Source organism: Amphibalanus amphitrite, unplaced genomic scaffold, assembly GCF_019059575.1.
Source record: "Amphibalanus amphitrite isolate SeventyFive unplaced genomic scaffold, NRLGWU_Aamphi_draft 000835F_arrow, whole genome shotgun sequence".
Classification (NCBI taxonomy): Eukaryota; Metazoa; Arthropoda; class Thecostraca; order Balanomorpha; family Balanidae; genus Amphibalanus; species Amphibalanus amphitrite.
Window position 1 is genome coordinate 62,709 of NW_024882329.1, and position 19,990 is coordinate 82,698.

The 19,990-nt window shown below is 47.0% G+C and overlaps 1 protein-coding gene across 1 annotated transcript; it reads left to right on the forward strand.

The window, feature by feature from the left end:
* The first annotated feature begins 32 nt into the window (after window positions 1–32).
* LOC122366875 (polycystic kidney disease protein 1-like 2) lies at window positions 33–3,642 on the forward strand. Its single transcript, XM_043339518.1, has 2 exons — window positions 33–2,598; window positions 2,862–3,642. Exons 1-2 carry the CDS (start codon window positions 58–60, stop codon window positions 3,258–3,260), a joined length of 2,940 nt encoding a protein of 979 aa, XP_043195453.1. The 5' UTR covers window positions 33–57; the 3' UTR covers window positions 3,261–3,642.
* The last annotated feature ends 16,348 nt before the right edge of the window (window positions 3,643–19,990 follow it).

Below are 19,990 nucleotides of genomic sequence, written 5' to 3' on the forward strand. Positions count from 1 at the left end.
ACGTTTGGAAAGCCAAAACAACGATTTTTCAGAAAAGGTGGACAAGATGCCTTTGTCATGTCGGTGCCTTGTTATCTCGGGGATCTCAAGTATCTTCGCATCTGGCACGACAACTCAGGCAAGGGACGCTTCGCCTCATGGTATCTGCAGTATATCCTGGTTCGCAATGTTCAAACAGGAGAGATGACCACATTTGTCTGCAACGAATGGCTTGCGGTCGAGTACGACGATGGCCTTATCGACCGTTTGATCCCGGTAGCCGGCAAAGAACAAATGCGAGACTTCGCCACCGTGTTTCCCCACCAGTCTCAGCAGTCACTGTCCGACGGACACCTCTGGTTCTCCGTGTTCCTTCGACCGCCTCGCTCGCGCTTCACTCGGATGCAGAGAGTCTCGTGCTGCTTCGCCCTGCTGTTCTTGTCAATGATGGTGAACGCCATGTGGTACGAACGCGTGCCTTCGAAGCCGTCTGCCGGCTCGATCAAGTTTGGCCCGCTCTCGCTGTCTCCAGAGCAAATCGCAGTTGGTATCATGTCAAACATCATAGTGTTTGTCCCCTCCCTGCTGATCGTCTTCTTGTTCCGCAAGTCTCGTCCGAGGAAGCTCCGTATGTCGAGGATAGACAAGGCCATGTCAGAAGCAAAAACTGAAGGTGGTGCAAAAAGCGGTCGCAGTGGAAACGATACCGACGAAAAACCTGAAGAGTCTTCAAGTCGCAAGGGATCACTTGCTAGCTCCAGTCATGGTGATACGTCAGCCAAAAACAAAAAGGTGAAAAAGCGAAGATTCACTCTGCCATGGTGGGGTGTGATCATCGGATGGATTTTATGCATCGTTTGTCTGTTTGGTTCCGCTTTCATTGTCTACGCGTACGGTATTACCTTTGGAAACGAGAAGGCGACTAAATGGGTAACATCACTGTTCATTTCCCTCTTCTCTTCAATTCTTCTGATACAGCCACTGAAAGTCTTCTTGTCAGCTCTCGTCATCTCCGCCATTTTTAAGAACGTCGACCTTGACTCCGACGACGCCAACGAGGATGAGCAGGACCCTCAGTTGGCACCTGATGAAGAATGGTTCGCGGCTGCCTCGGGAAAAACACGCACCACTGGAGGTGGAAGCAGTCCCTACGACAAAGAAACCCTCGAAAAAATGCGCAAACAGCGGCTGAAAGAAATTGAAATGGGTGTAATTGTCCGAGAGATCATTAGCTACTCATTCTTCCTTTGGATACTTTTTGTCCTCAGCTACGACAACAGGGATCCCAACTCTTTTTACCTGCAAAAGAACCTGGAAAATGCCTTTATCAAAATCGGAGACTACACCAACTTTCACAGGTGGTTAGACTTTTCGAGAGTATCTAATACTAGTGCATTCTGGTACTGGTCGCAGAATGTCATACTCCAAGAGCTGCGCGCACAGACTTGGTATAACGGCATAACCCCTGCATACGGGCTACGAGGCTTCCTTGACGACCGAGTGAATAGGATTGTTGGCAGGGCAACGATGCGACAAGTGCGCTCCCGCCCGGACACCTGCACAATTCACAGTGGGATGCGAAGCTTGATTGGGGGCTGCCAGGGCTACACCAGCATTGTGAGCGAAGAGACCAGCAGTTTCTGTGCCAACTGGACGCGACGGGGCAGCAGGGCGGATTGCAACCGCGTGGAATACCGCTATTCGACCGGTAGCCAGCTCCAGGGTCTGCCTATTGTCGCCAAACAGGACGTGTATGGTGGAGGAGGCTACGTTTTCCATTTCGCTGGAAGAACACCTGATGTGCTGGAGAGAATGGCACAGCTAGAACGAGAAAATTGGATAGACTCACTTACAAGAGCAGTGTTTGTGGAGTTTTCCGTTTACAACGCTCAAGCAAATCTCTTCGGTGTCGCAACGATCTACGTTGAGATGACTCCTGGGGGTGGGATGCATCCTTGGTGGCGATTTGACGGCATTAGACTTTTGAAACAGGCCGGTTCACAAGCATTCGTGATTGTTTGCGAAATTCTGTACTTTTTGTTTATCTTTTACTTCATCGTCCGAGAGGTTCGTCTGATCCGCAAGAAAAGGAAAGAATATTTCAAACAATACTCGGCGTACGCTGAGTGGGCCATCATACTTCTTTCTTTTACTGGCTTGATTGTATACATCATGCGCTTCATTGAAACAGACAAAATTTTGACCATCTTCAAGGACACGAATGGAGGCGGGTATGTCCGACTGAATTATGCTCAGCTGCTTGACGATCTCTACGGATATATCATCGGCATCATCGTGTTCATCGCCACACTCAAGTTCATCAAGCTTCTGCGCTTCAACAGGCGTATTGGCATGCTGTCAGCTACTCTCAAGCAGACCTGGAACGATCTCACTGGCTTCTTTGCCATCTTCACCATCGCGATCGGGTCGTTCGGTCTCCTGTTCAACCTTTTGTTGGTGGCTTACATGGATGACTTCAAAGACTTCCTTTCGGCGGTCGAGTCGTGTTTCGCCATGATGCTGAACAAGTTTGAATTCATGGAGATGTACCGCAGCAGTTTCCTGGCAGCCATGATGTTCTTCTTGTTCGCCATCTACATGAACATCATATTCGTCAACGTGAGTATCGATAATTGGCTCAATTTTGTTTTATTATTTTTTGCCTTAAAGGCGATAAAATCTTAATTGTTCTCTGTAGATGAGTTATGACGTTTCATGAATGACAACGGTTTGTAGATAAAGAGAACATTTGGCGTTTCATCCAAGTGATCAACCTTTTTTTGCTACCCGCGTCCCGCGCAGCAATGAAGTTAGCCTTCTTTTGTCTGCATTGCACCATGGCCCTGTCATCTTGTTTCTTAAAGAAGCGTATTTTTTTGCAGGTGCTGCTTACAATCATCCTGAAAGGCTTCGAACAGGTGAAGAATGACGTCACAAAGCAGCCGAACGACTACGAGGTGGTCGACTTTGTCATGCGTCGCTTTAAGAAGTTCCTTGGCATTAACTCTGTGACTCCGCTGAAAGACATCGTGACTGAGCATCAGCGGGAGGAGCAGGAGAGCAAGGACGTTCGCCAGCTGCCCGACAAGGTCAGCACGTTCATCGACCAGATCAACCACACCTACTTCGACGGCAAGCTGGACCTCAACGACAAGAAGATGCTGAAGAAGACGCTGCGACAGGCAAAGCACGAGCAGCGAGGCCGACCCAAGTCCATGGAGGGCTTTCAGCGAGATGACGACCACATGACTGAAGATCAGAAACATTTGGATGAGCTTTAGTTCGCTGCTATGTAAAGACTGAAATGCTTTTGCATTATCAGTTAGGTTATTTTGAAGGCAGTTCTTTAGCAATCGGAGGGATATGTGTTTACGAAGGATGCTTGCACTTCTTGTGGCCTTGGTATAGTTTATTGGAATTATTTCCCTATAGGATGCATTTAAAGCTGTATTATTTTAGGTAAACATTTAAAGCAAATGTGAAATCTTACCTGCAAAATAAGTTCAACCAAGTGATCGCACCCTGCTGACCTGGCTAGGAATATGACCAGATACTGATGACGCCTTGTATGTAATACCAGTATAACGCCTTTTGGGGCGACTAACGGAGCGAGCGAGAGGGTGAGCCTTGCACGTGCGAAATTTCGAGGGGGTACCTCCAGCTGACTTGTGCACGGCACCCTACTAACCGGTCTCTAGCGATGTGCCAAATTTGAGCACAATCGGCCCAGCCGTTCTCGAGATCTGGAAGCGGCACCCTGCACGTGCGCACGTGCAAAATGGGTCCCAACTGACCTTTGCACGGCACCCTACTAACCGGTCCCTAGCCATGTACCAACTTTGAGCGCCATCGGTCCAGCCGTTCTCGAGATCTGGAATCGACCCCTGCACGTGCGCACGTGCAGCAGCACCCCAACTCCGGCACATGGATATGCATTGCCTAGTGGGTGCCTACCTGCATGCCAACTTTCAGCGCAATCGGCCAAGTAGTTACCGAGATATTGCAACAATTACAAAAGTGACACCTCTTCGTTTTGCACGTGGCACGTGCATAAGGGGTCACCCACATGCATCGGGAATAGTCCAATACTTGGTAGAAGGAATGAAGCTACCCTACAAAAATTACCGCATGTAAATCGGTCAAGTGGTTGCTGAGATATAGCGTCGCAGAATCGTGACCACGGCCGGCCGGCCGCTCATACTCAGAACTTTCCGTTATTCTACGTAAGACTCCGCTCGCTTCGCTCGCTCCGTAACCATGACTGTTTTGATGCTTCTGTGTCTGTGGTGAGTTGCATGTAACCAGAGTGCATTTTTGGAATGTAATTTAGTACAGGTAGACGACTTATATTGCTTATCCGGTGTGGCAACAAAAATGATAAGTTAGGTATCCTATTCTGGTCTTTCGAAGTCTTTATAGACTTCGATGCGATTGTCTTAAACTTTGTTGCATTTGTGTGACCTGTCTCAGAAGCAGATTAATGATAACCGTTCGTGTAGAGACAAGAAAAACAACTTAGTGTTTGTGTTGATGTCAACCTTCACCTAATTTATTTTACTTTATTGGACGGTAGTTATAAGCTGATCTTCGTCGTACTCGAGGCTGGACCACCTATGCTTTGATTAGGTATATGTCAAAAATATAGCATACAAAAAGACAAAAGATGTTTTTGAACTAGTAAGAACGGTCAGCTGCTGATACGAGTGATAGGATTATGTGTAATCACATTTATAATCACGTCCATTTAGCTCGACAATTAATAGAGACAGTAAGACACAAAAATAGAGACCGATTATTACCAGTAGGGGAAGCCGGGGGATGCCCGGCATAGTAAGCTCTTTTTCATTTTTATTACATAGGTACCATACGTGCTGTATAAAATGTTGATATCCTGCTAGCTAGCTAAGTTCATTGGCCGTGTTTTCCCAAAAATTCGGTTTCGTGGAATAAGTATAAGGTTGAGAAAATCGAGTTTTAAAAAAGTGTTGATTTTTCTGGGGTAAGCCCGGCATAGGGGTAACGCCGGCCACCTCCCCAGCGCTTTACAACGAGTTGATGAAACCATTATGTGTTTTCCAAATATTAACGGAAAGTGAAATATTAAGGTACTGATTAGCTCTGGACATCTTAGAGTTTATGTCACTACTGGTATTTTAGCTACCGTCTACTACATATACAGTACAGGTCGATGAAAATCGTGATGCAAAATTGACAAAAAATGTGTATTTCAAAATTCCTTAAAATTTATTTTTCTTTTTATCTTAATGTATCATATTGCATATCATTCGACTCGGCTGATGAAGAAGAACACAACGACACCATTTTTGAAGCTCTAGCTTCATTGTCTGTCGCGTTATCTGCAAAAACGTAGTTTGACCCTACTTGACCTTAAGTGACATGACTGGCTTTGTCTATGATAACATGTTTATTTTCGAAATTTATCTTTGATCTACGTGTAAACCAAACCTGCTCAGTACCTATTATCTCATGGAAAACAGTGGTTTAGTGGCATTGCTCTCGGTTGGGGGTAAGCTTGGCCACTCGCCCGGGGTTACCCCAATGTGCTAATTTTTATTTTAGAACAGCGATATTCGAAAAAAATGTCATACTTGAGCCAGCCTGCCTCGTCACCCCTCACTACAAACACTTAAACGGTCCTTACATAACATTCGTATAAATATTAGTACTGTATGGTATAACATTAACAGTGCAACATATCTCACTTTTTAGCTAAAACCCCCTAAAATATCATTTTTGCGCTATAACTTTAACAATATGCAATTTTTGTCAGCCTTAACTTTTTTGCTGGCGTTACCTTAGCTGCCAAGCTGAAAGGACAAACAGTTGAGCATTTTATTGCGAATAATTTAGCCGGAAACGGGGTGGCCGGGCTTCCCCCGCGCCCGGGCTTCCCCCGGCTTCCCCTATAACGCCTTGTGGGGCGACTAACGGAGCGAGCGAGAGGGTGAGCCTTGCACGTGCGAAATTTCTAGGGGGTACCTCCAACTGACTTATGCATGGCACCCTACTAACCGGTCTCTAGCGATGTGCCAAATTTGAGCACAATCGGCCCAGCCGTTCTCGAGATCTGGTAGCAACACCCTGCACGTGCGGCGTGCGCACGTGCAAAATGGGTCCCAATCGACTTGTGCACGGCACCCTACTAACCGATCCCTAACTGTGTACCAAATTTGAGCGCTTGATCAGTTGAGCCGTTCTCGAGATCTGGAAACGACCCCTGCACGTGCGCACGTGCAGCAGCACCCCAACTCTGGCACATGGGTATGCAGTGCCTAGTGGGTGCCTACCTACATGCCAACTTTCAGCGCAATCGGCCAAGTAGTTACCGAGATATTGCAACAATTACAAAACTGACACCTCTTCGTTTTACACGTGGCACGTGCATAAGGGGTCACCCACATGCATCAGGAATAGTCCAATACTTGGTAGAAGGAATGAAGCTACCCTACAAAAATTACCGCATGTAAATCGGTCAAGCGGTTGCTGAGATATAACCCTCACCGGCCGAGGGGGGGGAGGCGGGTGCCGCCCCCCCCCCCATAGGTTTTTTTCGCGATAGCTCCGAACACGCTGGCGATAGAGAGCTGAAACTTGACATACCTGACCTTTGATCCAAGCCGGATCTTCTGACACCAACCGCATTTTTGGGTCAGGTCAGGTCACTGACCTATGACGTCATAAGTGAACCTCTGCACGGTCTTCAGATGTCGCAACTTCGCAACGCCCTCACTGCCAGAGGATATGTCACAGGGAAATGAACCTTGCAGGATCTAGTATCCATTATGAGTCTCACAACTTGTATATCTCGGATTTTTCCTAAAGGTCATATCAGGTCAGGTCATTTTTGTGACCTCACCATTATACAAAGTCAATGGGGAAAAATGAAAACTGCTATTCTGGCGCCGGGAACGATCTCCAACTATCTCAAGCACACAGAATCGTGATGTGATTTGATGCACTCCTTGCAAGGTTAGATGCGTCACTTTTGCAATGTTGACCTTGCGTGACGTCATTTATGACGTCATCAAGGTCAAATTAGTTTTTCGTCAATAACTCCGATCAAATTAAGCTAGCGAGTCGCGAAAGCCACCAATGAACTCAGGAAGGCCTGCCGAATCGAATGATATGCGACATGACCTCTTTCGACCAACTTCGTGACCTGGGGGTGCTGACCTGACCTTGACCTGAGGTCAACACCCAAAGTTGACCTGACCCGGACAAAAAGTATATCATTCGACGCGCCTGAGCAAGGCGAACACGATGCTGCCAAAATCGGCGCTCTGCGGCCGTTTTTTGCGAAGTTATTCACCAAAAACTGAACCGTACCTTGGGGCACTTGACCTGACCTCAGAGGTCACCGGTTGACCTAGGACCTTAAAATCGGGTACCAATCTCTGCGTCTCGTAACGGCGCACACGCTCGTTTTTTCCGCGACGCGCTAGCTCCACCAGGGGCGAAACGGCGAGGGGGGGGGGGGTCGTACCCGCCCCCCCCCCCCCTCGGCCGGCGCGTATGTAGAAAACCAATTGGTCCGGCGAGGGATGAATAAGCCTCGCAAAAGCGTCCGCACGGCCGGCCGGCCGGCCGCACTCAGAAATTTCCGTTGATCTAAGGAAAGACTACGCTTGCTTCGCTCGCTCCGTAATCAGACAGTTATTTCACTATAATAATAAGTTAATCTTTCCTCTGGTCAGTGTATGGTCACCGAACGAGATCATGAAAGATCATATGCTCTCAATTTCTGACATTTTAAACACATTGGCGTGAACCAACAGAGCCACAACGTTGCAGAAAACCGATTTCTTTAGCTCTTTTAACCCTCGCCAGGCGAGGGACTTTTCATGACGGTGACGGCGAGGGGGTACGATCCCCTGGAGATTGGCTCCTATGGCACTTAGAAACGAATTTTCAGAGTAGGTGGGCCCATAGAATATCTCGCCTCTATGCATATTTGGTGACTATAGGTCAATATTTAGGGGGGGGGGGGGTTTGGGAGCATAAAAGTCTTTCGCCTATAACTTTTGGGCAGTGACGATAGAACAAAAGAGCACCTGTGAACTCATCACATCAATGCGCATCGAGCGGTATGCTTTTTTACCAATTTTAGTGAACTTCAAAATTCACTCAAAATTAAGTGAACTTTGATTAACTTTTTTTAATTTAGTCCGAACGTTTTGAATGGAAGGATTCACAAGCCCCCCGTAAGCGAAGCTTGTTGCGTTGACCCTGCCCGATCGCGCTATTCCGGTTCTATGGCAGAATTTTGGAGTCCCAAGTTTAGCGTGCGCCCATTAAGTTATAATTATATCAGTTACATATTATATATGTTATAGTTATAATCATATTAAGTTATAGTTATAGTTATAATATGATTAACCCTCGCCGGACCTATTGGTTTTCTACATACGCGCCAGCCGAGGGGGGGGGGTACGACCACCCCCTCGCCGTTTCGCCCCTGGTGAAGCTAGCGCGTCGCGGAAAAAACGAGCGTGTGCGCCGTTACGAGACGCAGAGATTGGTACCCGATTTTAAGGTCCTAGGTCAACCGGTGGGTGACCTCTGAGGTCAGGTCAAGTGCCCCAAGGTACGGTTCAGTTTTTGGTGAATAACTTCGCAAAAAACGGCCGCAGAGCCGCGATTTTGGCAGCATCGTGTTCGCCTCGATAAGGCGCGTCGAATGATATACTTTTTGTTCGGGTCAGGTCAACTTTGGGTGTTGACCTCAGGTCAAGGTCAGGTCAGCACCCCCAGGTCACGAAGTTGGTCGAAAGAGGTCATATCGCATATCATTCGATTCGGCAGGCCTTCCTGAGTTCATTGGTGGCTTTCCCGACTCGCTAGCTCAATTTGTTCGGGAGTTATTGACGAAAAACTAATTTGACCTTGATGACGTCATAAATGACGTCACGCAAGGTCAACATTGCAAAAGTGACGCATCTAACCTTGCAAGGAGTGCATCAAATCACATCACGATTCTGTGTGCTTGAGATAGTTGGAGATCGTTCCCGGCGCCAGAATAGCAGTTTTCATTTTTCCCCATTGACTTATAATGGTGAGGTCACAAAAATGACCTGACCTGATATGACCTTTAGAAAAAATCCGAGATATACAAGTTGTGAGACTCATAATGGATACTAGATCCTGCAAGTTTCATTTCCCTGTGACATCTCCTCTGGCAGTGAGGGCGTTGCGAAGTTGCGACATCTGAAGACCGTGCAGAGGTTCACTTATGACGTCATAGGTCAGTGACCTGACCTGACCTGAAAATGCGGTTGGTGTCAAAAGATCCGACTTGAATCAAGGTTCAGGTATGCCAAGTTTCAGCTCTCTATCGCCAGCGTGTTCGGAGCTATCGCGAAAAAAACCCTATGGGGGGGCCGGGTGCCGCCCCCCCTCGGCCAGCGAGGGTTAATTAGGTTCGTAGGCTATTCAAAATGCATCATATTAGCCGTTTTCACGACGGCCATCTGGTACACATTGGTGCACATCTGGTGCAGACAGGTGCAGATTTGGTCAAATCAGGTTCAGTGTGTCTCTTAGTAGCTATCAGCTAGGGTTGCACTATTTGCTTATATGCCTGCTTTGTCATATTATCAGAGAGTATCATCGATTAAAACACTGAAATGAATTCATAAGATAAAGATATTTGCTGTAAAATAAATTAGGTGCAAATTTGGTCAAATCAGGTTCAATCAGGTGCACTCGCCGGAGAGCCCGTCGTGAAAACGGCTATTGCATACCATTCAACTCGGCTGATTACAAGAAACACAATGACGCTATTTTTGAAGTTCTAGCGTCATTGTGAGCCAAGTTATTAGCAAAAACGTGGTTTGACCTCCGTTGACCTCATTTGACCCGATCTCAGCGTTCTTGCGACATACAAACATCAAGTAGACTCAAACTAAGGTATAAAAACGTTAAATCGAGCATATCTCTCTCATGTTTTTACAATTGGAACCCTTCGGGAAAATGTCCTTATAATTTGTCATAACCTCTAGATGACCTCAGGTCAACTGAACTTGGAAAGCTGGGAGGTACGCGATGGCACTCGGCGAGCTTAGCATATCCTTCAACTTGCAAGTTTGAATCAACTTGATGAACTCCTAGATAGATTTCCTGGAAAATAGTGTATTTTCAGTGTCAGTTTGACAATGTACCGATTTTTGTGACCTTGTGACCTGACCTGAGGTCACTGGAACTCAAAACTTCCAGGACACGCGTCAAATGAACGCCCCAAGTTGTACTTGAAATTAAGTAGCGCTATGTGGTATGGCACTCACGCTATTAATGAAAAGCTCGTGTCGTTCCGTTTCCGCTCAACTTTGTCGTCCAATTTATCCTGAACAAGGTTTTTGTGACCTGGTAGCCTGACCTAAAATAACTGAGACCTGAATTTGAAAGATAAGTGTCCGAATGCTGCCCTAGAGGGTATGCCAAATTTGGCAGCGTTACACGCCGCCGTTTTTACGCTACTTGCGAAAACCCTTAGGTGAGTTGCATCAACTCCCTCACCGGGCGGGGGTTAAATCTCCTTCAACAGCATATAAATGCTCCCAGATTAGACTGGAGGTCAGTTGTTTAGCTCCGAAAGGACAGAACCCGTCGAAATGGACATTTTGTGGAAAACGTTTTGATGAAATAGTTTTGCATGGGCTGCAGGGAAATTTCGCTTTATACATGACTGCTTCTTTATAAGCGATGCTGATCTTCGACTTAACCGCCACATACCGATAACTGCATTGATTTGCAATTCTATCATACTCAGTCTAGGAGGTCATGACATGACTTTATGCATATGCGTTTCAGGTAAACCGTTGCTTTCCGAAGCGGCTGTTTGTCTTTATTGAAGACGCGATAGGACTATCGATTTCAGCTGACGCGGCCGATGGATGATGAGAATCGAAGAGGTCGTTCAGAATATTGACGGCTGACCGGTCCTGAGTGTCCCGCCTGGGCAGCACCTCAGTCCTCGCTCAACCGCGAGCGGGTCGCTGTTTGCAGCCATCTGTGCTTTCAGAACATACATCGAGTCAGTGACTACAGAGCGTCACAGGTTGGCCGTTCGAACACTCAGCTGTGGGTACACATTGGATCCGTGAGGTACCGAACAGAAATGACGGTAAATCTAGCGATTCGTCATTTTGGCGCTAGGGATGGAGAGCAATTGTGATTCATAAAGCACCTTTTGGGCTTTTTGGTGAAAGACTTGGTGACTTGATCGCTAGTTGAGTCTGATAATTAGTATCTCGGGGAAGAGCCAAGCAGACAAATGGCTCTTATGTGTAAAGAAATGCTGACAACACGATGGACAGTGTGGATAGTTGTGATTGTCTGGAATCTTCAAACGTGTAACGCTCAAGACAGCTACAAAAATCAACTGTAAGTATGTGTAGCTGCCTAGTTTCTTATATTACGCCCATTTTAAAGCATTTTACATTGATGTACATACATATGCATTCAGACGTTTACCAGACTAAGTGACCTCGCTAGGAAACTGAAACTACAGCAGTTGTATCTATCAAAAGAAGGATGCGATGCATGGATAACGGCAACGCGCATCATTTGAGGATACTGCTCCGCCTTACATGCGTGCTAGGCGGCACAGTCTACCCTGATAGAACGACGCGCTGAAGCTGTCACTACAGTAGTGCAGAGCTACCTCTGTTTTTCATAGAAAAAAAATATAGGTTGGAAACGTAAATACGGCAATTCTAGCGCATTTAAATGTCTGACTTCTTCAATTTCACCAACTTTATTTCACATATAACTTTTCACCCGCGCCCCAGTGGCGCACAGTGATGCAAATGGGGTTCACGAGTGGCCATAAATACTGAAAAGGCCCAAATTTCAAGCTCACCTAATCGAATAAATCGTAATATGGCCAGTCAGCCAAATGTTTGGGGTGTCTGAAAAACATGATTCTCATGTTTTTTTCTCAAAACCGGCCTCGTATATGATTGTCAGAAGTCGTGACATTTTTTATGTCGCAAAATGACTGTCAGATACTCCCAAGTTCAAACTCCGCTAGTGTGCGTTCATTTCATACAAATGGCAACAATTATGCATGGCAATAATCCCCAAAGCCTTCTGCTTCTAATGCTGGGTAACAAAAAGCCGTATCTCTTTTGGTTTGGCGTTGATCGAACTATTTGTCATCATGTTGCAATCGCAGTTTTTTACTATAAAATATTTGCTTTCGTTTCATCTACAGCAGTTTACACATTGTGTGCCCGTTAGTCCACCATACCATTGCATTCCCTAATCGTTTCTGAGCCGCACTGTGAAAGAATTAAGGCGCTAGCACAGGGCTGCCGGCGCTACTAAAGTTTTCGTCCGTTGTGGTCGGGTGCCGCGGCGCGGTGGGCGGCCCGGGCGGCCGCGCCGCGGGCGGGCGGCCACAGCGGGGGTTGGTCGGTGCATACCCATGCTGTTCCTAAACGAAACGTCCTAGCGCCTCGCGACAAAAACCAACGGCTTGCTCTTGACAAGACCTCGCGAGTGAACATATTTTTTTTTACTTAAGGTCAATATTTGACCTACTTATAGCAGGTCAAAGTCAACCGTCTGTCGAAATTGCAAATCCGCGGTGAAAGCAATCCGCCTACCCCAGTCGGCCGGCTGACCTTGGCCGGGTCGGACGCGCGAGCGGTGCTCTGCGTGCGCGACCGTCTGGACGAGCGAGTCTGGTCAGCTGATAGCCAGTGTCCGTGTGCGGGCCAGTCATGCCCAAGAGGCGGAAAGTGTGCTCCCCAGCGCAGGGTGAGCAAAGTGATATAGACATCTGTGCTGAACTTAAAGAGTTTATCGCACAAGAAAATGTGAAGTGCGTGAAGGAGATACGGGACTCGAACGACCGACGGCTTATGGCTATAGAGGAGTCCTTGTCGTTCGCGATGGATTCCCTCAAGGCGGTGTCGGATCGACAGAATTCAGCGGACATGGACATCATCCAGCTGCAGAGGGAGACCAAGGAGCTGAGGCGGCGCCTCCAGCAGATGGAGCTGAGTGAGGACCGGCGGCAGCAGGAGGAGCGGCGGACGTCTCTCATCTTCTCTGGACCGGCGATACAGACGCTGACTCGCCGGGAGGACGCCGCAAACCTGATTCGGTCCCGGGTGCAGCAGCACCTGAGGCACTCACTGGACTCTTCTCAGGTGAAAGCCATGATCCGGCTGAAGAATGGTAAGGTTTTAGTTGACTTTACCACGGCTGCGCGCGGGTCTGATAGAGACGTCCTATTTAGGACTAAGACCAAGCTAAGGGGTTCTGGACTGTTCATCTCAGAGTCTCTCACTCCACGCCGTCAGGCACTGTTCTCTGATCTACTGCAACTGAAGAAGGAGGGGATCATTTTCTCCGTCTTCACGAGATCCGGAGACATTCTAGTGTGTCGGTCACGCGACTGTGCACCCATTCGCATCGTAGACCCCGAGGCGGTGCGTCAGTTGGCGGAGACGAGTGCCCCTCCCCGCCCCACCCAGGGTCGCGCTCCGGCCTCGGAGAGAGGTCGGCTGGACCCAGCCACGGAGAGAGAGGAGGAGAGGAGCGCCCTGGAGAGAGGACGCACTCCGTCGGACCTCGGCGGTGTGATGGAGCTGGAGACCCGGCGTTCGGGCGGAGCCGTTGACTCTACTGCTCCCGTCTCCTGTTCGGTGCCTGCCGGCGCCGACGTCGTGGCGGGCCGTGGCGGCTCGACTTCATCATCGCTGCTGGACTGTGCCCGGGTGACGCCCACCAGTCTGGTGCGGCTTTCGCCGCCCCTGGAGCCGGTATCACCGGCTGACGCCGCCGCTGCGGCTGACCGGTCGGCGGACGGCGGCGATCGCGGGCTCGCCGGGGCTCGGGATGTTTCGGTGTCTCCTGGTGTCCGCCCCGCGGCCGCCCGCCCTGCCGGGACTGATGATCTGGAGACGCCCATGGACGTGACGTCAGGGGCTGCCCCGCCGCCGATGACAGCTCGGGCGTCCGGCGGGAGCGGTCAACAGGATGAGGCGGTGAGAGGGATGGGCGGGGCGTCGTCGCCCGGTGAGCTGCGGCCGGCGGTTGATGGCCCTGGTGGTGGGGTGAGCCTTTCTGAGGTGTCGCCGAACCGGGGCGGGGGCAGGGTGGGGGGCGTGGGAAGGGGTGGTGGGGAGGTACCCGGGGGGACCTCTTCTCGAGGGCGCGATGCCCGTGCCTCGGTGAGCTCCCGAAGCTCGGGTGGGACACGGAACCGCCCTAGCAGTAAGGATATAAGAGAGTATTTCTAAATGAAGGCAGGCTCTAGAGCTTTTTTTTTTCTCGTATGGTGCCACCTTTGGCTACTTTGCTAGTAGTTCCGAGCCGTCGTTTGTTTGTCTGTAGTCTGTTTATGTCTTGTCTACGGTCACCTCGCTTTGTAATGCTTAAGAAGTTTACAACCCATTGGCGCCAAGCAGATACACTGAGAAATGGTCGTTGTCCCAATCATATGTTTGTGCATGCATGTTATATTGTGTTTCTGTTTTCTGTCTGTGCCTCTTTGTTGTTGGTAGGTGTTGTCGTGGAGCGCGAGTCGGGCTCAGGAAGTCCTTTCTGTACGCGGCAAGGCCGGATCGGCGCGGCGCGCGGCGGCGGCGCCTTCCTGGGCGCTCCTGCGGGCTCTGCGTCGGGGCCGGCGACTGCTGGGACGGCGGTGGAGACGGTGGTGCTCGTCTTGGGCGTCATCTCTCCTGCGGCCCGCGCTCGCCGCTGTGGTTCCTGCTGGCGGTCTCGGCGCCTGGGACGTCCGGCTCGCGCTCCTTCCATACCAATCCAGCATTCCTGCTCCTCTCAACCAGCGCTTCACTACCCTCTCCCGTGCGTAACAGCACCGTTCACACCGTTCACCCAAGTAAGTAGACACTTCACTCTAAGTTTGTCGCTAAGCTATGGCAGACCTTAAGTTTATGACTTATAATTGTAGGGGCCTTGGGAGTCAGGAGAAAAGGAGAGACGTTATAAACTTTCTTAAAAATCTTGATTTTGACATATATTTTATTCAGGATACACACCTCACCAGAAAAACAGCACAATGTTTCAATACCGTTTGGGGTGGCAACTGTTATCATTCCTTTGGTACAAATAACAGCCGAGGAGTATCGATTATATTTAAGACAAAGGTACAGCACAGCATACTTCATGAAGAATATTGCACGGAAGGAAACTTTGTGATACTTGAGTGCACTATATTTCTCAACACCTATATACTCGTCGCGATATACGGACCCAACGATGATCGACCAGCTTTTTTTCATACATTATACAATAAGCTTGAAGAGTTGCCAACGAATAATTTGATTATCGCAGGAGATTTCAACTTTGTCGCAGATCTCCAGCGTGATTCGAACTATGTTCGTCAAAACAACCCGGCTGCAAAGTGTGCATTTTCAAATATCATTGAACGCTTTAGCTTGATTGATTCGTGGAGAGAGATGAACCCTTTGAGCAGCGGATATACTTGGGCTAAGAAGAATCCATTAAAGTACGGTAGATTAGATAGAATATATATTCAGAATCACCTTGTCAGTACAATTGCATCATCCAACATTCACGCTGGCTATAGGTCAGACCATAACATAGTATCATTAAACGTCAAAGAGCCACTTATGAAAAGAGGCCCTGGTCTTTGGAAGTTTAATGCCGCACTCCTTGAAGATCAAGAATATAACGAACTTATCAGAAAAGTAACAATAAACACAGTTAAGCAATATGCATTACCAATTTATAACAATGAATATATATCAGACCCAAACAATTTTGACAATATTCAATTCACAGTGACCTGTGGCTTGTTCTATGAGACATTACTGATGATGATACGAGGGGAAACCGTACGATTTTCAAAACAAAAGGCGAGAAAAAACAGACGCGAGGAAAATATAATATTAAATGAAATAGACGAACTAAATGCTCGTTTCAATACTAACGAAACAGAAGAAAATTTAAAGCGATTAGAGGAGATGAAACTTAAATTAGAGCAGATGCGATTACCCAAAATACAAGGATTAATAACACGGTCCAGAGTTAACTGGTTCGAAGAAGGGGAAAAATGTTCGAAGTATTTCCTCTCCTTAGAAAAGAGGAACGCAATGAGAAATTCAATTCTTGCCATGCAAGACGGTGATAGGCAAATAACAAACAACAAAGATATTCTTGAACATCTTTCAAAACATTTGCAAACGAAATACCGAAAAAATATAAATAAGCACAATACAAAAGAATACCTTGAAAAACACATCGAGCGAGTGCTATCCGACGAACAAAGGATCGCTCTAGACACTCCAATATCGTTACAAGAACTACAAACAGCTTTAATGAGTATGAAAAAAGGCAGGTCACCGGGGTCAAATGGTTTTACATCAGATTTTTTCAAACATTTTTGGGAACTGTTAGGCATATTCCTCTTTCGAGCGTTTAAAGAAGGTCTGGTAAATAACAGTGCAATTATGTCTCACCAAGAAAGCGTAGTAACTCTTATTCCGAAACAGGGCAAGCCAAGGGATTCCGTAAAAGGATGGAGGCCCATATCTTTACTTAATGTTGACTTCAAAATTATATCTGGAGCCATCGCTAATAGACTTAAAAAGATAATGAATCACTTGATATCCCCAACTCAGACGGCATACATTAAGGGACGATATATCGGGGAAAACACGCGACTAGTGTACGATGTAATTGAACATGTGAATGCTTCATCCTCTTCCGGTATCATAATGGCAGTTGACTTCGAAGCCGCTTTCGACACGGTGTCGTGGGAGTTCCTAGCAGAAGCTCTCAATTATTATAATTTCGGGCCACATTTTGCTCATATGATCCAAACATTTTACCTAAACTCTCGCAACTTTTCTAGGATTCTTTTAAATGGATATTTAGGTCCCAAAATCAACATGGAGAGAGGTATACGACAAGGAGACCCCGTATCTGGATATTTATTTAATATGATAATGCAGCCCCTAACAAATCAACTAATGCAGTCGAGGGAGATGAAGGGGATACCCATAGGCGTAGGATTAGAAGTACGATTATCGCAATACGCTGACGATTTAATAGTATTTTCAAGCGCGGAACCGGAATCTATAAATGCGGTAATAAATGAACTAGACATATTTCATAAAGTATCTGGATTACGTGTTAATATAGATAAAACAAAATGTCTTCAAATCGGCAAAACAGTTGACTGTTCGTTTTTGAACATGTCAGGGTTGCAGAAAGTAAGCGAACTGAAAGTATTGGGAATAATCTTTTGCAATACAACCAACACCATCGTGGAAAAAAATATGTCTGAAGTATTACCTAAAGTAAGACAGGAAATAGCCCAATGGAGGCGACGAAATCTCACCTTGATAGGAAAGATAACAGTTGTAAAATCAATGGTTATTTCTAAACTAGTACATATTGTATCGTCATTGCCAACCCCAAACGAAAAGGACATTTCTTACATTAATAATATATTGTTCAAATATATCTGGAACGATGGTCCTGATAAAGTTAAAAGAAACAAGTTGGTACAAGATTACGATCACGGGGGTTTGAAAATGGTCGATATTAGGTCGTTTATAAAGAGCCTAAAAGTTAACTGGATAAAAAGACTATATTGGTCAACATCTGATGTTGTATGGGCTAACATAATCAAGAAAACTTTACCTCCTATTTGTGAACTAGTTTGCTACGGCACGGAGAAGTTGAGAAACATCTCGAATCATAGATTACGTAATACATTTTGGAAAGATGTGCTGAACGCCTGGGCGGATTTTTGTGCGGTCTTCCGAACAACACCAGAAAACGTTCTGACGGACAAGCTGTGGTATTCAGATCACAGCAAATTCCAAACGAGCATTGTAAAAGATTGGGATAGAAAGGGTTTGAGATTTGTTGCAGATTTGTATTCTAAGGATAGCGGATCATTTTTAGAACAACGAACTCTAAGTGAAACCTTTAACATCAAAATGTCGTTTCTATGCTATGAATCTTTAACCAGAAGTATACCGCATCATGTGGATAATACTGTTGTTGCCTGTAAAATCATTTACCCAATAATACCTTATAAAATAGCGCTACTCTCCCAGAAAACAAACACTTCACGCTTAGCATATAATGAATTCGTTTCTGCCCTGTTAAAACGAGAAACAAACCAGTCAACGCAAAATCATATTAAGCGTAAATGGAATAGAGATATAGGGTGTACGCATGAGGGCACGATGTATGATATTCGCCATGCGACTAGAAACACATACTTACAAACGTTCCATTATCGTATAATAAATAGAATAATATCTACAAACACTTTTTTGTATCGTATTGGAAAAGCAGAAAGTGCAGTTTGTACTTTTTGCAACGAGCGTGATGAAACGTTATGTCATATACTTTGGGAATGTAGAATAGTAAAAGACTTTATAAAAGATATAGTAGCATACTTTCGAAAAGAATACAATTTTATAGTAAATATCTCAGTGCAGTCGTGGATATTTCCAAGGCTAGCGGATGAAAGCGAAATAAATATATTAATATTCACATTAGCAAAACAAGTAATATTTAGGGCAAGACATAACACTCAGATTCCCAGCATACATCATTTTCATCACATACTTAAAAGAGAGGCTGAAAATGAAAGTAAATTCTTTTTAAGGCATAAGTCTACTGACAAGTTTTTGTCCAAGTGGGGCAACGTCTCGAATATTCTGTCACAGAATCTTCCCTCCGCACACAACCAACCTACATCCTAGATTTCTTTACCCATCCTTATTGGCCGGCCAATCTCTCCAGCACTCTCTGGTCGGCCTGCGCTCGCGGGACGTCTCGGTCGCTGCGGGTCGTCGGCGGGGGGCCGGTGGTTGGCGCTGGGTGGCAGCCGCTGCCTGGTGGTCCGTGTGCCCTGGCCGCCCTTCGCGGGGCGCCCGCTAGCGCGTCTGCCGCCGCCGCCGCCCGTGCTGGTTTGAGCTGTATCGGGCAATTTTCTTTTTACCGTTCTTGTTTTTCGTGTTTACTCCGCGTGTCATGAGAACTGGGACTGCGTTCTGGGACTGCATAGAACATGAGAACTGGGACTGCATAGGTTTTTTTCGCGATAGCTCCGAACACGCTGGCGATAGAGAGCTGAAACTTGACATACCTGACCTTTGATCCAAGCCGGATCTTCTGACACCAACCGCATTTTTGGGTCAGGTCAGGTCACTGACCTATGACGTCATAAGTGAACCTCTGCACGGTCTTCAGATGTCGCAACTTCGCAACGCCCTCACTGCCAGAGGATATGTCACAGGGAAATGAACCTTGCAGGATCTAGTATCCATTATGAGTCTCACAACTTGTATATCTCGGATTTTTCCTAAAGGTCATATCAGGTCAGGTCATTTTTGTGACCTCACCATTATACAAAGTCAATGGGGAAAAATGAAAACTGCTATTCTGGCGCCGGGAACGATCTCCAACTATCTCAAGCACACAGAATCGTGATGTGATTTGATGCACTCCTTGCAAGGTTAGATGCGTCACTTTTGCAATGTTGACCTTGCGTGACGTCATTTATGACGTCATCAAGGTCAAATTAGTTTTTCGTCAATAACTCCGATCAAATTAAGCTAGCGAGTCGCGAAAGCCACCAATGAACTCAGGAAGGCCTGCCGAATCGAATGATATGCGACATGACCTCTTTCGACCAACTTCGTGACCTGGGGGTGCTGACCTGACCTTGACCTGAGGTCAACACCCAAAGTTGACCTGACCCGGACAAAAAGTATATCATTCGACGCGCCTGAGCAAGGCGAACACGATGCTGCCAAAATCGGCGCTCTGCGGCCGTTTTTTGCGAAGTTATTCACCAAAAACTGAACCGTACCTTGGGGCACTTGACCTGACCTCAGAGGTCACCGGTTGACCTAGGACCTTAAAATCGGGTACCAATCTCTGCGTCTCGTAACGGCGCACACGCTCGTTTTTTCCGCGACGCGCTAGCTCCACCAGGGGCGAAACGGCGAGGGGGGGGGGGTCGTAC